At 35.7% G+C, this 16,811-nt stretch overlaps 3 protein-coding genes and 1 long non-coding RNA gene across 5 annotated transcripts; 3 read left to right on the forward strand and 1 right to left on the reverse strand.

Moving 5' to 3' along the window:
* Positions 1 to 459: 459 nt before the first annotated feature.
* sll (adenosine 3'-phospho 5'-phosphosulfate transporter 1) lies at positions 460 to 4,837 on the forward strand. 2 transcript variants are annotated; one of them, XM_036378101.2, is made up of 5 exons: positions 460 to 1,184; positions 1,264 to 1,499; positions 1,564 to 2,390; positions 2,458 to 2,583; positions 3,694 to 4,837. In XM_036378101.2, the coding sequence occupies exons 1-5, from the start codon at positions 1,153 to 1,155 to the stop codon at positions 3,862 to 3,864; spliced, it is 1,392 nt and encodes a 463-aa protein (XP_036233994.1). In that variant the 5' UTR covers positions 460 to 1,152; the 3' UTR covers positions 3,865 to 4,837. The 2 variants fall into 2 exon arrangements, with proteins under 2 accessions (XP_036233994.1, XP_014093478.1); XM_014238003.3 differs by having other exon boundaries at positions 465 to 1,184; positions 1,567 to 2,390.
* A 113-nt stretch (positions 4,838 to 4,950) lies between these two features.
* Positions 4,951 to 8,321, forward strand: LOC106619755 (uncharacterized). Its single transcript, XM_070109539.1, has 2 exons — positions 4,951 to 8,010; positions 8,072 to 8,321. The coding sequence occupies exons 1-2, from the start codon at positions 6,853 to 6,855 to the stop codon at positions 8,195 to 8,197; spliced, it is 1,284 nt and encodes a 427-aa protein (XP_069965640.1). The 5' UTR covers positions 4,951 to 6,852; the 3' UTR covers positions 8,198 to 8,321.
* Positions 8,322 to 10,653: 2,332 nt separating this feature from the next.
* On the reverse strand, positions 10,654 to 11,426 carry LOC106619757 (pupal cuticle protein Edg-91). The gene is made up of 2 exons (XM_014238000.3): positions 11,179 to 11,426; positions 10,654 to 11,089 (listed from the first exon to the last, which is right to left on the reverse strand). The coding sequence occupies exons 1-2, from the start codon at positions 11,188 to 11,190 to the stop codon at positions 10,724 to 10,726; spliced, it is 378 nt and encodes a 125-aa protein (XP_014093475.1). The 5' UTR covers positions 11,191 to 11,426; the 3' UTR covers positions 10,654 to 10,723.
* Positions 11,427 to 16,017: 4,591 nt separating this feature from the next.
* LOC138857280 (uncharacterized) lies at positions 16,018 to 16,497 on the forward strand. The gene is made up of 2 exons (XR_011396370.1): positions 16,018 to 16,101; positions 16,213 to 16,497. It is a non-coding gene; the product is annotated as an uncharacterized lncRNA (long non-coding RNA).
* Positions 16,498 to 16,811: the final 314 nt, after the last annotated feature.

A 16,811-nucleotide genomic window follows, 5' to 3' on the forward strand; every position in this document is an offset into this window, starting at 1 on the left:
ACAACGAATTCGTAGTTGCCAGAATGTTCTAGTGGCGATGTTATTTAAAAATCTATTATATAAGGGCTGCCGGATAGTGCAGCAGACACAGTTCTAGTTAGAGCGCTTCCGTGTAGAGAGTTATTAAAATATAAGTAGGATGTTGTAAATTCGGGTAATAAGTAGTAAAGCGTTAAGTTGGTGGAATTAGAAATTAAGATAATTCTTTCTATAGTTATTAGATTTGGACTTTTATTTAACAATCCTGTGAGCGAATACAAGTTACAAGGTAGACGATTTATCGAGAAAACCGTTACAATATTTATCTCCTTTATACTTGTAAGGTATTTAAAAAACCTATTTACCATCAAAATTAATATATCAAATGCAACCTTGTAAGCATATTGCATGGTGTTATGTTTACAAACAGCTGTTTTCCCCAATAAATCAAATAAAAAAACAAAACATTTTTACAGCTCCCCTCTCGCTCACATCTTAAAAACGTTCTACACAGCAATATTGCGTATACTTCAAAGTTTGCGTTTGCAGCAACAACAGTAATATCATCAGGTAGACACATTTGGATTATTTTTGCAACAACAATACTACTATACAGAGTTCGTGAGAGGTCTTAAATGTAGCTACTTGAGATTTTCAGTAATAAATATTTATAATTCTAATGTGGTGATACACTATTGTGGCAAATAAATACTAGTATAGTATTGACATATTTTAATTATTGTTAGTCGTTGCGTATTTATCATTTTCGCGGAACCAGTTGTGTGATAAGGGCAATGAACTCTTGCCCATTGGGATATCAAAGATAGCTGTTGATTTTTGCGAATGGTTGAGTATAGGTGATCTTAGAACTATTGGTATTAACGTCGGCGGCATCTTTTTATTATAATACACCAATACGACAAATGGCCGCTTAATCATTACAGCCAAACAAGAATCACTCTGATCGTTTTGAACCGCAAATCTCAAAGTCAGCGATTATGTTACGAAATAGCAACTGTATAGTTAGGACATACAAATCAGTTGTAAGTGTGAATGCCAACGAAAATTATAGATACAGCATTAACTTTTGAAGCAAAGACTGTGCGCACACCATTGACGTGTCAAAATTTTACAAGGGATTTTAACAAATTACTACTGAGCGCAGCATAAAATATGGCGAAAATGGTGCCAGATGTAGTAATTTGGTGAGTAACGATTGATAACTTATATTGGTAAAAACGTTGAATAACTTTGGATTTATTTTCTCTGCATGTAACCATGTAGCGGTTTCGTTATTACGGCGCTGCTGGTGATACACTTCTTTTCAGATATTTTACGCCTTTCTTTAGGCGGCTACTATACACATGCAACACTCGCGCAGCTCGTGGAATCCCACTCAAATAAGGACTATTCTTGGTTGTTGAAACTGATGGCCAACTGTTTTGGCTATAGTTGTGTTTTTGTACCTGGTTTTCTTATTTATAAATATGTTGGACGCACAAAATACTTGGAGAAGAGTGGTAAGTTAAGACACTCAAAAATATTAACAGACATATTTAATAAGTTTTTCTATTAAAATTCGAGCAGAGAAAACTTGCATTTACACTGCGGTCAGCATGTGCATTACCGGTAATCCTGGCACCGAACTCGACTACTCCGAACCCATGGAGCGCAAACCAATGGAACCATTGCCAGCATCTACTGGCGCACAAAAACGCACGAAATCTGAAGAGACATTACTGCTATGCTGGTGTTTTGGTGGCCTTATGATCTCTTACTTAACATGGGGTGTGCTACAGGAGAAAATCATGACACAACAATACTTCAATTCCGATGGTCAGCCATCACATTTTAAAGACTCACAATTTCTTGTCTTTTGCAATCGTTTATCGGCTTTTACGTGCGCTATGGTCACATTACGAATTAAACGTCCAGCCGGTCGTCATTGTACACCACTCTATAAGTACTCCTTTGCCTCTTTCTCGAATATAATGAGTGCTTGGTTCCAATATGAAGCACTCAAATTTGTCAGTTTTCCCACGCAGGTGCTGGCGAAAGCATGTAAAATCATACCTGTCATGTTAATGGGTAAAATCATATCAAAAAACAAATACGATTGGTATGAATACGTATCAGCTATATTGATATCATTAGGCATGATATTTTTTATGACCGGTTCGGCAAGTGGCTCGAAGGCAAGCAATGTGACAACATTTACGGGCATTTTCCTACTCACTATGTACTTAACTTGTGACAGCTTCACAGCGAATTGGCAGGATGATCTATTCAAACACTATGAAATGTCATCACTGCAAATGATGGCTGGTGTGAATCTATTCTCCACCATATTTACAGCGACTTCGCTATGGGTACAAGGCGGTTTTATGGATTCACTGGCGTTTGCCAGCGAGGTAAGTGCTCAAAATTGGTCAGAAATAATAATAAATTTTTAAAAGCAATATTTTACAACAATTACAGCATCCAAAATTCATACTTGACGCTCTCACAATATCCATGTGCTCAGCTGTGGGTCAATTATTTATTTTTTATACAATATCAGTGTTTGGTGCAGTCGTATTTACCATCATCATGACATTACGACAGGTGAGTTAGTGTACATTTGTACCATTAAAAAATGACAAAAAATATGTTAAGACAAATATGCAAACAAGCAAAGTTATATACATTGAGCTAATTTGTACAGTTGGGGCTTAAACGCAAAGTTGAAAATTATAATTTGTTGGCTTTTTAAGCAAGTTATAAAATATATATTTTTCTGACACGCTTACCAAGTCAACAATATATCGTACATGCATAAATATATATATACATGTACATATACATATATGAATACATACATATGTACATTAAAATTAAAATTAAATTTTATCGAAGAAAAACAATACAGCAACACGTATACTTATTTATATTTATACTCTGAAGAGGGTATATTAAGTTTGCAATGAAATTTGTAACACCCAGAAGGAAACGTCGAAGACCCTATATAAAATATATATATGTATTTATATTGTATATAAAGGTTCAGTATGACGTGTTGAGTCGATTTAGCCATGTACATCTGTCCCACCGTTTGTTTGTCTGTATATATGCGCACAAGTTCTTCAGTTTTTGAAAATTCATTCTGAAATTTTGCACACCTCCTTTTCTTTCCTAAGTGCTGCTCATTTGCTTAAGTCAGACCACTATAGCATATAGCTGTCATACAAACTGACCGATCAAAATCTGGTCCTTATATCGAAAACTTTTATTTGACGAGATATGTGCACGAAATTTAGCATGGGTTATTGTCCAAGACAACGCTATAATCTCCGATTAATTTTTCAGCATACTTTTATTTTTTCAATACTTTTTTTTATTGCTGCAATAAGAACGTTGACATTTTTTTTTTTTTTTATTTAACATTTTCGTATAAAATGGCAACAAATACTTATATTAAGGCATAAACTTATGTGTCGTATTGTCGAAAATAAACAAATATAAAACTTTAATAATATACGTATGGATAAACTAATTAATACGAGTATTCAGTTATCTAATATGTTAATATATGACCTATTTATGCTACAATCCTATTGTTTATTATTTGATCTACCTAAAACTTATATCCACATGACTATAGGTTAAGTGTTCATACATATAAACAACTGTATCAACACACAAATTATTTAATTTATTCTCTTTTGTATATTTCAGGCATTTGCTATATTGCTTTCGTGTTTAATCTACAAACACAAGATATCGGTGCTGGGCATTTTCGGTATATTGGTTGTATTCTTTGCGGTCTTCATGCGTTCCTATGGCAAACAGCGCATGAAAGCCATACGTAAGCGTGCGGAGGCGCATAAGCCGAAAATGGCAGCGTAGTTGGTAGAATTGGATGTTGTAACCAATGAAACGATCGTTTGTAATGGTCGCAGTGATGCTAGTACGTATGCCGGTAGCATTACTTAACAAAATGAGAGGCGCAAATCAGCATATAATGAAGCTTTAAATAAGCCAATTGAATTAGTTAACTCCAATGGCACCGAAAGGGGAGAAAAAATTGTTACTCCTCACTGTGCTTGCAATTTTCAAGCAAAAAAAAAAAATTATATCTTTATAAACAATTGTCACTTTCTCAAATGTATAAATGTCTAATAGCTAGTAGCTTACAATTATATTTATTTTAAAAATAATTTATGCAGCATACATATAATGTACAAATACACACATAAAGTGGTAAATGTAAAGCAATTTTACAAATTATTTACTTATGTATTTAGCTAATGTTTAAAGTTTCACGCTACTATGTGTGTAGTTAGCGAAGAAATTTTTTTTTTTAGAAATTGTAAGCATACACACACATACATATATATTTTAACTTTGCTTTGTATGCGTTTTATTCGCTATTTTCTGCAACCATTACTTTTAAGCTTTTATATTCTATTGAAATCTTTCGAATTTATATATGCACATTGAGAATAAGCCTAAAATCTATTTAAATATAAAATGAAATAAGAAGTTATGCGCGAAAATACGCTTGTTAACTGCTGTAGCTATGTATTTGAAATATTTTATTATTAAAATCGAAATTGTTAAGAAATTTGGAAATGTGTTGATTTCAACATATACATATATCAGTATGTCTTCTGTTTCTAGTATCTAAATGTAAACAACAACGTTATTAATGTTCCTTGTTGCGATGTCCGTACTTTAAACTTAAAACTTTTAACGAAATTTCACACTTCATGTGCAAGTGGGATAGTACGAATATAAAAATGCACGAAATAAATGCTGCAAAAAAAAAAAACAAATTAGTAACTGAAAAATAAAATGAGTGTGCGTAGTTTTACTCATATTTACAGTTTTTTAAATTCCAACACACATAAGTGCATTTGTATGAATGATTAAAAAATCACAAAAAAAAAGTACCCTTTACAAAAAATGTTTTAAAGCATAAAAGATTTTGATAGGTCAGTTTAAATGGCAGCTATATACTAAGGTGGTCCGTGTAGTGTAGTTAGATAATAATCTGTGCCAAATCTCTTGAAGACACCCTGTCAATTAAAAAAGTTTTTCATACAAGAACTTGAGTTTGATCGGTCAATTTGTCTTATTTTATTTTCTCTAGAAGTGTCAAATATTGAAAATAATCTAAATTTTAGTATAATACGTAATTCGTAATACATTTCGTCAGTTAGTTGGCAAAGGTGCCCCAAACATGTTTATTATTCTTGAATGAAACTTTATAAGGTATTTCGAAAGCAGAATAGAGTTGAGCCTCCCTCTGCCTATAACCGTTTGATAGCACATTGAATGCTTTCAAAACTGGAGATATACGTTTAGAGTTCTCCGTTGTTTTCCGTATTGTTACTGGTTCCAAGGTATTTGAAAGTACCTATAACGTATCTCCTTCAATGTTGATGCACGGAGAGAAAAGTTTGCTTATTTATGTAACTAATTTAGAGTAAGTAGAAATCATATAAAACTTAGACTTACCTGAAAATTCATTTGGTTTCTAACGTTCGGAAAGGGTTTTCCCTCCCCTTCCAAATCTCTTCTTTGTTGTTTCTAGCGGCCAGCTGGTTTAACACAAATCCATGATTCATATATATATTTGCTGTTTCCACAATATTTTTACATGGCTTTTAAAGTGGGTTTCGGAAGTGACGACGTTTTTCGGACGAGCTACAGGCGGCATTTCAAAAGTATTATAAAACTACATATGAATGGTTGACTCTGATTCACATAATAAAATGAACTAAAATAAACTAAAAATATATAATAAATAACTAAAAATAAACTATGAATGCTTGTAGAGCACACAGTGCCATTAGATCTCATTATCATAGTTCTGCTTTATTATTTTCAAATTTTATGCGCGCGATCTTGACCTGATTTTAGTTTTAGTACAGCGAAAATATCGCCAAATTTACACAGCTTTTATTTTACGATTGCAGACGTGAATGGCTGTCCAAAAAATCAGTGACAGAGTTGCAGAAACACACAAAAACCAAATATAAAACTACAATAAATTAGACGAAATGGAAAATTAGTAAAAAAAAAAAAAGAAACTAAACAGATGCCGGTCAATGCACAGGCGGGAAATAGGCAAAAAAAAAAAAGACAAAATTGTTGCCAAAAAGTTTTTACAACAAACAATAGCGCATTAAAGCTACTTGCACAAATGTTTCCTGCAGCAACGAAGTACGCGCTAACAAAGTGAGGCAGGTTGTGGCTGTTGCGCATGCGCAGATGAGCAGCCGCCAAACCGCTGTGTGTCTATGGCCGGTGCGTGGGTGCGCGTTGCTACGCACATCAGCAAGCAAATGGGCTGAAATTAGCATATTACAAAAACACAAGAAAACACGAAATTTGGCGATTAAAAATTTGCAAACTAAGCTGGTATGGTTGTTGTTCATGATGGTGTCTGCAAAAAAGGGCATTTTGCAATAACTGTATGCCACCAACTATGGCCAGAACGACTAGTTGATTTAATTCAGGGTTTGCGGCTTTTTTAGAAAAATAACACGGTGACTGTGTCGGTTTGTTTGGGAAATCCTACGCGTTTGCGCAGTAAATTTTTTTAGATAAGTTAGCGTGTTGCTGCGGGTGGGCGCTTAGTGCAAATTGCAAACGAGACGTGAACACTTCATGCGTTGAAACAAACACGTAAAATAAAAGAACGACAACAAACGAACGTAGTGATATAAAACTATTTTAAACAGCGTGAAAAGAATAATAAATGTGCAAAAGGACGAACGAATTAAAAGTGAAATTTAAAAATAACTAACCGATAGAACTCTGAAGTCAAAAAGGACTCTTGAAAAATGTCAATGTAAAGTGTGTACTTTTAAAAAAATAGAAAACAAAATGTTCACGTTACACCGGTTAATATTTATGCGTGCGCTCGTGCTATTCACGTTCTTGATGCTCTGCGATTGCGCGCCACAAAGCTATTATTCCGCAAGCTCGTATTCAACTGGCTCAACATCACCATATCGCGCGAATCCTTATCGGCGCGCCGGCTATTCGCCTTATCGGGATTATAACCGCGAGTATTATGACGCGCTACGACAACGACGCCTACGCGCGCTGTCCGATAGCTACAAAGGCATCTACAATAGCGTCAGTGTCAGCGCTGGTACCAGCAGCAGCAGTGGCGACAGCGGTGGGGCTAGCAAAACACAACGCTACTATTCCTCCTCACGTCTGCCCGCCTCCGCAGCGGCTATAAGCGCTAGCAACAACAATGACATTGGCAGCACAACCAGCAGCATTTATGCGAGCAACAGCAATAAACCGTATAATAGTAATTACAACAGATATGATGCGTACGCATCTGATAGTAAGCGTGTTACGGATAGCGCTTCCATCACAACAACAAATAAGCAACGGAATGCAAGCGCCAACGCAAATAGTAAACCGCGCGTAACTAAAGCAGATGAGCAGAATGCGAAATTTGCTGGTATTCGAAATCAAGAAGCTGATGAGGAGAACACAAAAACCGTATCGCATTTAAAACGTAAGAAGCAACGTCGCTGCCTGCCATTTGGACGCGACGCGCAGGGCGTTGAAGTGACACCTCCACCAGCGGAGCAAGGACGTATACTTTGGGATGTGAATGTGTATAATATTTATGGTGGCGGTGGTTATCCTCCGCCCATATATGGTGGTGGTGGTTGCGGTGGACTTGGTGGCGGTTTGGGCGGTGTTGGTGGTTTGGCTAGCGCTTTTGCTGGTGCTGGTGGTTTTGGCGGCGGTGGTCTACTTTCGGATCCGATTGCTGCCGCTTATGCGCCACCCAATAGATTGAATAATTTCCTACAGCTATTTGCTCCTGGCATATTGCAGAATGCTTTAGCGGCGACAGCGCGTCCATCCCTACTAAGACCTCAAGCCGATACTGGCGCAGGTGAGGCTAACGATTTGGCTAATGATCCTGAAGTTGATCCTGCTTACAATCCAGTCGCAGCCAGGCCACCGCCGGTAAGACGACCTAACAGGGTTTACTATGACTCAGCGGGGGCGGTAAGTTCGTTAATATGCAATTTCTTTGCACAGAAATGTGACGTATAGTTTATCATTTCAGGCTCCCGTAACACCTGCCCAATTGGTCGGCGGTGTAGCCACCACTGTAAATGGTATCATACAACAACTAACTGGCAATGTTCAACCGGTTTATCCTGGTTATAGGTCGCTAAGTTATGGAAAGTAAAAAAGTTGGAAAAGCCACAGAAAGCGCTAAAGATGTTGTACTCGAATATATATACATAATTTTTAGTTTTATATTTATTTTAGGCTTAGTTGTACGATAATTCTATGTTCCTCCAATAAAATGTTTTTGTATATGGTAAAAAAAAACTAACGTTTGTGGTTACTACTGAGCACTGTGTACTTTTTATTGACAGAGTTGGATAAAAATTTTGAAAAAACTATTTACATATTGCTCTTTTTGGCTTCGTCAGAATACGATAGCTTTAACGCAGTACCTGTATTAAAATAAACATAAATTTGAGAAGGATATGCGGAAAATGCATATTTATAAAAAAAATTTTATGGGCTCGATACAATATCGAATACTCATATGCGAAAAGTTCGTTGTAAGGCGGCTTACGTGTTTTTAATACAAAACATGTAAAGGCTTAGCTCGAATATCTTTACCACTCAGATATTGTAAAAGAAGCGCCCAAAATTAAAGCAGAAGATATAGTTGTAAAAATGACTATAAAAAAAGCGATCTGACTTTCTAACGACTGGTTGAAGTCCTAACTAGCGTCCGATAGAACATAGCGTAGAAACCTGAAGATTTTCTAGACTCTTCTATTTAATGGACATAAAAGAAGACAATCAATGATAGCACTCTTTCAACCATTACTAAATTGTTACATGTGGAAAAATAACAGGAAACCTAGTAAAATATGCATAATTTGAAAAGCTTTTGCAAGCTTTTTTATTTACTGAAATATATAATATTTAGCTTTTATATAACAATATTCACCACTATGTTGAAAATATGATCATGAAAAACGTTCTCTATCGAGTAATTCATATTTTACATGGAGAGTTACATATGAAAAAGCTGTTTGGAATCTTAGTGCCGCACACGTTAACAATTCAACAAAAACTGGATCTAAAACAAAATTTTGTGCATAATTTGGAGCGTTTTAGGCAGAATAAACCCGATTTCTTGCGTCGTTTTTTAACCATGGATGAGACTTGGATCTAGCTCCACAATCCTAAATTAAAATAAGAACGTTTATAGTGGACTGGAGCTGGTTGTTCAGCTCCAAAACAGGTGAAGTTACAACGATCAGCAAAAAAGGTTATGGCTTCAGTTTTTTGGAATGCAAAAGGAGTTTTGTTGATTTATTATCTCCAAAAATGTAAAATAATCAACTCTGAATATTATTGCAGTCTTTTGAATCAGCTGGATGACAAATTCGTGAGAAAAGACCTGGTTTACAACACAAAAAAATCATTTTCATCAAGACAATGCACTAGCTCACAAAAGTGTTTTAACAATGACAAAATTCATCGAATTAAAGTACGAATTGGTTGAGCATCCACCGTATTCACCAGATTTGGCTCCCAGCGACCAGCTACTACCTCTTAAGCCTAAAACAGTTTCTTCGTGGAAAGCGTTTTTTGTCGAATGAAGAAGCTATTACAGCCGTAGACGGGTATTTTGCAGAGCTTCCGGAAAGTCATTATAGGGATGGCATAAAACTATTGGAGGATCATTGGAATAAGTGTATTAAAGTTAGGGGAGATTATATTGAATAAAAAAAAAATACATTTTGTACCAAAAACAGTGTTTTTTCATTTCGAGCGCCGAAACTTTTCAACCAACTTCTATCTCGTCAAATGAAAAAGGTTTCCATGAAAGTACTTGATTCCGATCATTCAGTTTCTATGGCAGCTTTATGCTATAGTGTTCCGATATCGGTGGTTCCGACAAATGAGCAATTTCTTGGCGAAAAAAGAACGTGTGCAATAATTCAGAGAAGGAGCAAGGCAAAAACATTAGTATAGACGAATAAATAAATTTTTTTTTACAAAAACCAAAAATTCTCGTTTTTTGTTGAGCACACCTCGTAAATCAATTGGCCAAGAGTCACCCAATACCTTACTGCCATTGTCCGCCCACTCCCGACCTATGATGCATCGGCTTTGAGAACGCAATATTAATTATATAAAAAGAATTATTGAAATACATAGAGAAAGCGGTCTATTATTCGTGAATTACGGAAAGTTCTAGACGTACCGAGGTGTGGACTTAGAACCCTATAAACCTATAAAACAGTGTGACTTACAGTCCCAACAATGGATCAATACCTTTTTGAGGAGCATGTAAGCCAAAAAATAAGGAAGCAAACATAATATGTATATTTTTTCCAGCCTGGTCAGATCCCCTCGGGTATCTGCCTTAGGATAAAATACCATACCATGAATGGCTATTCGAAAATTCATATTTAACTGCAGCAGATTCATCAAGAATGTTTAGTGTTTTGAACACTGAGATCGCGATCGTAGAAAGTAATTTGGTCAAACGGATTGTAGACCTATATGGTTCCGCGGACGAAGTCTCTGGACAACAGTCACCCAGTCAATAATCAAGCAGATGAAAAGATGATTTATTGTTATTTTTTTATTTGTTTTAATTTTTTTTTTTTATAAAAATCGCATTTAAAACTAACAATATTTAAACTTATAAATTCACACTATTAACTTCATCGGAATCCTAACCAAAGAAACCATTTCCGAAACCACCATAGCCACCATTGTAGTAACCGCTTTGACTATGCGATTGACTTTGTGATTGGCTGTAGGAGCCACCATAATTGCCATTACCACCATAACCGCCACCATAGCCGGGATAATAGCCGCCACCGAAACCTGGCCGACCATAATAGCCGCCATAACCGCCTGGATAGCCGCCGTAGTAGCCGGGGTAGCCACCGTATCCACCATAACCACCGAGACCCACACCAAATGCCGCACCCAAGCCCAAGCCGCCGAAAGTGCGCGCTTGAGCGCCAGCAGGTTTTGGTGCAGGTGCGGCATGCAACGCGGCGATAAGTGTGCAGACGAGTGCGAGTTTCAGCAGCTGTTCATTGGAAAAAAGTAAAGACAGATTTGATGATTCTATGATTAGGTTTCAAAGAGTCCTTTAATAAAAAACACTTTATCACTTACATAACTAGCCATTTTCTATTTGAATTCCTTGATTTTACTTGCTAAGTTCTAGTAATGAGCTGCACAGTTCAGTTAGTTGAGTACTAAGTTGCAATTGAAGTGCGAACATTGCTTTTTATACTTAAACAACATGGATGCGCGCACGCATGCGTATTGCTATCGACTTTAGACAGCGAAAATACAGAATCGCAAAACATGTTGATGACGAAAAATACAAACCTACAAATTACATACATACATATCAGTATGTGGCTCTGTGTGTTGTCATTGACGGAAGCGTCCAGCGTCAAGATCAAGAGCACAAAACCATCGGTCGCCAGCAAAGCATTAACAAAAACAAATAACTAAATACATAGTACATATACGAATATCATTCCGTGCTGATCTTCGTGGTGATGGAGGTAACCAGAAAAACCCAAATTTGGAATTTTGAATTCTCAACGCGACTTTGTGAAAATGAAGCGCAGCGCACGCAACGCTTTGCTGCGCAGTCAAGCGAAAGAAAAAAAATTACAAATTATGTGCTTTGTAGCATGTCATAAAAACCCAACCAAAATTATCATCACTCACTTTAGCAATAGCATTGCTGCCGTGGTCAAAATATTTCGCCCTCATCTGCACCACCGCAGTCATATTTACGTTTAATTTCAACTAAATTCAAATTTATTTATCAACACAAAAGTGCTAAGTTTATTAACCTTTTGCCTAGCTTTCCGATAACTAAGCTGTGAAGCGGCTGCCTTCATTCGATGACGTCTGCTGCTTTTTGACTTATTCTCGTCGTGCGGTTTTCACTTTCAGCATTACGCGCTAAGCGGCAAATTGCTTTTGGTGTGATGATTTGTGACACCGCAAGGTTAACATAGTTTGGATAGTTTTTTTGCTTCTCCAAATGAAAACATCATACTTATGCATACACACTATATATGTACATCTATATTAATTTATTATTAACTTGGGGCTATGGAACATTTCCGAAACTAAATCGATCATTGTAGTGACCACTGTGACTATGCTATCTATCTATCTATCTAACTCTCTGATATTCTATAGGAGCCACCATAATTCTACATCCACCATAACCGCCTGCATAGCCGCTGTTGTATGCGCGGTAGTTACCGTAGCCACCACACTCACCATTATCATCATGGCCACCGTTGTCGTAAAATAGCACTTGAGCTCTTGAGCTGCAAAACTATCGTTAAAAGTGCTGCTCGCTAGTTTCGAGAGTTTAAAAAAATACTATCGATAATTTTCTCCCTTGAAATTTGTTTTTTCGCTTAAATTAAGATACTATAGCTTTGTACTCTTTATTTTTATGAAATAATCAATAGGTTTACCATATCTAGAAAAGAATAACAAAAAACACAAAATAGTTAATAAAGTTATTCATGTTATTGTATAAATCGCCCTCAGAGCTGAGGTCGAAAAAGATAAAATTTTTAATAAACATATGCAAAATGAGATCAATAAATTTATACTTAAAAAGACTTCCAAAGAGTACTTTATGCGTCAATAATCCATTTATTTTTGTATAAAAATAGTAATTTATTGACGTTTTTAGCCTTAAGTGCTGCTCTTCTATCTGATATTAGCAATCCAGCAAGGCTAAACATTCTCTCCGACCCTGTAGAAGTAACTGGTACACAATAGTATCGGTTGGAACAGATGCAGAGAGACATCGAATCATTTTCGTTCCTCTGTAATGGAGATAAAAATAAATGTATAAGATACATTCGGTTCTAAAACTATACGTTACATAAACATATGTTTCTATATCTAAAGATGTCTTCGTTTTTAAAAGCATTTGGCTGCTTGAGATAGTGGCGAACTGAAATTATTGCATCCACTCTGTTTGAATTAATCTTCACTTCAATTTTTTCATTGAGGAAACTTAAAACAGGGTGAATGAGTGGTTGCGTTTGCATGTTGGACGACGTTGAAGGCTGTACTGTACACTGACGCATTTTTCGGCGCTCTAGCAAAAATTTGACAATCCGAACCCGTCATATGTTTTCATCAAAAGTAGTAAACTTATTAAAGAAATAGTGGCAGTGCTGTTAGATGAAGTTAGCAAGGATGAAAGGATGATTTTACACCTAATTAATGTGTACAATATAATTGGAAGCCACGTGCGCGCAACTAAGGTTACCTACTGAAAGGTGTCGATTGTTTTGCGTTGTGGTGGTTTTATAGTTAGATTTCAAAGAATCTTTTAGCACAAACACTTTATAACTTACATTATCAGACATTTTGTATTTGAATTGATTGTTTCGTAATTAAATAAGAAGCGTCATTTTATATAACTAAGTAATTCTAATGAAAAAATATACATTTTTATACCCTGAACAGGGTATATTAATTTTGCCACGAAGTTTGTAACACCCAGAAGGAAACGTCGGAGACCATATAAAGTATATATATAAATGATCACCGTGACGAGCTGAGTTGATTTAGTCATGTCCGTCTGTCTGTCCGTCCGTCTGTCCGTCTGTATATACGCGAACTAGTCTCTCAGTTTTTGAGATATCGATCTGAAATTTTGCACATGTCCTTTTCTAACAAAGAAGCTGCTCATTTGTCGGAACGGCCGATATCGGACCACTATAGCATATAGCTGCCATACAAACTGAACAATCGGAATCAAGTGTTTGTATGTAAAACTCTTTCATTTGACGAGATATCTTTTTGAAATTTGGCGTGTATTATTATTTGAGGCATTAATCTAATCTCCGAAGAAATTATTCAGATCGGATGACTATAGCATATAGCTGCCATACAAACTGAACAATCGGAATCAAGTTTTTCTATGGAAAACTCTTTCATTTGACGAGGTATCTTCATGAAATTTGGCATGTATTATTATTTGAGGCATTAATCTAATCTCCGAAGAAATTGTATAGATCGGACGACTATAGTATATAGCTGCCATATTAACTGAACGATCGGAGTAAAGTGCTTGCATGGAAATTTTTTTTATTTGGTATCTTCACGAAATTAGGCACGAGTTATTGCTTAAGGCAACAAATTATTCTCCACAGAAATTGGTCAGATCAGATCACTATATCATATAGCTGCCATACAAATTGAACGTTCGGAATTAAGTTCTTGTAAGGGGCCTTTGTATTTGTGAAGGGTATTATAGCTTCGGCGCAACCGAAGTTAACGTTTTTTCTTGTTTTTTACTAATTTAAATTTTGTTATTCAACATAGTTACAGTTGATCTTAAAAGCTTTTAGATACTCTTCTTGGTGTGCGATTTGGCTTTTGCTTAAAAACAGGCCTCAGCTTTAGCGAGTATCATTCATTGTCGCTTTTCTGTGAGCGTTCTCTTGAAATCTTAAGGTCAGCAAAAAGTCGCTGTGATTCGGTGAATTCGAAGCCCAATTTTTAAGATTGTCATTGGTGTCCTTGACCTGTCTTATGGTGCATCTGTCGTTAGAAACTCGCTAGGCATAAAATTTGCACATGAGCTTATATTCACTCCAATCCTTTGATATCTTTAAATCCTCGGTGACTATATCGATCAACTCTATTTTACGATCATTCAAAATTCTTTTGCGCATTGGGGAGGTCTTATGACTTTTACCTGACTAACGCCAGGTAACACTCATCAAACTCAGAACTCGTCGAATTGTGTATAAAATTGGCATTAGAAAATTCGCACCAATTTTAGAGCTACGCACGCTATTTTTAAGTCACACAACGTATGCATACAGGCATTTGAATTTGAATTTTGGGAAAACCCAAACATTACTTTTCTTAACTAAACATATGAATATTTAAAAAATTATGATCGAAAATTTTAAATGGTATTTAGAATTATTCGAAATTTTTCATTTTTTGGAATTTCCCTGAATTTAAATACATAACGACCTTGTGGTAAATATTGACAGTGAACTTATTTTTAATTTCATCCGTCAAACATTTATTATCACATGAGAAAACACTTTACTGTATGCTTCCTCATATGTATGTATATGTATGTGTTCATGTATTTTAGGTAGGAAATATTACGTTACTATTGAGGATAGATGAGTTTCGCGGAACTGAATATATGTGGTTGTATGTAAGAGTTGGTTACTACAGTATTCCCACGTTTAATTGACTTTTGGTATTGAATTTGGTAAATGACATTTGTGATTATGGTAATTGAACGTAACTGTACATATCCGCTAGTTATCTTGTACTATCGGAGTGCGACAGTTATGGAATCTTTGGGTTTGGGTTAAAAAGTATGTGTTAACGATTTGCCCCTTGGCGAGTAATGCTAAAAGTGAAAACCAATAGAATACAATATAAATTAATACAATTTGCGGCAACAAAAACTTTATGTTGATAAATAAATAAGAAATTCGTGGAAATTGAACGTAAATATGACTGCAGTGGTGCGGGTGAGGGAAGCTGATGTATTATGATCACAGCAACAATGCTATTGCTAAATAATGTATTTTTATGATATTCTAGGAAATAAATTTTTTCGCTCCTTGACTGCATAGCAAAGCGTTGCGTGCGCTGCGGCTGATTCTCACAAAGTCGCGTCCAGAATCCGAAATTTCGGTATTCAACCACTATCACCATGATAAGTACGGAATAGTATTAGTTTTGTTAATGCTTTGATGACGACTGATCTTAATCTGGACGCTGAACGCTTCCATTCAAAACAAAATATATAGCTACATAGCCAAAAAAATGCGCATATGTATATGTATGTATGTTTGTATTATTCGTCATAAAAATGTTTAGCGGTTCTACGAATTTCTTATCTAAAGTCGAAAACGTGCACGCATCCAAGTTAAATGCAAATAAAAAGCAATGTTTCCACATCAATTACAACTTAGTACTCAACTAACTGTACTGAGACATTCATTACTAGAGCTTAGCAGAAGAATTAAGGAATTCAAATAGAAAATGGCTGGTTATGTAAGTGATAAAGTGGATTTGAAATCTAAATTAGAAAAAATAAAGGATTATTTGAAATCTAACTATAAAACCATCACTCTTTCACTTTACTATTTATTTTCCAATATACAGCTGCTGAAACTCGCAATCGTCTGCGCACTCATCGCCGCCTTGCACGCCGCACCTGCACCAAAACCGTTTTCAATTAATGTAATATGCCCCGTTTGTTCATTACGCATTGGTAGATACGACAGGAATTGGCGCTTCAACGGCACATCAGAAGGTCACTCGAATAAAGATTTTTCAAAGGATAAACCAAACATACCATCTGTGTCTTCTATTGTGAATAAAAAATAATGTGTATTGGTACAAATGCAATACAAATAAATATGGTGATTTCATATGGTTTTATAAAAAGTCTACTCCACTTTATCTACCTATTTTAAAGAGCTATAAATTTGACAACCTCAGCCCTTCTCCATTCATTATGTGAAGTTAGGAATTGTTATGAGAGGTATTAGTACTAACCAAGAAGAATTTAAAGTTCTTTTGATTTTTAAAGTTTTGTGGACACTAAATCCAATTCAGTGTTATAATAAAAGCCTCCCATCTGCTGAAACATGAAAGAATGGTGAAGAGCAACTGGTATAAAACTATCTTAATCACATAGAAATAGAAGTAAGTATAAGATGTTATAAAGGGTTTTGCAATAAGAGTGATATCGTTTTTTG

Source organism: Bactrocera oleae, chromosome 2 (assembly GCF_042242935.1).
Source record: "Bactrocera oleae isolate idBacOlea1 chromosome 2, idBacOlea1, whole genome shotgun sequence".
Taxonomy (NCBI): domain Eukaryota; kingdom Metazoa; phylum Arthropoda; class Insecta; order Diptera; family Tephritidae; genus Bactrocera; species Bactrocera oleae.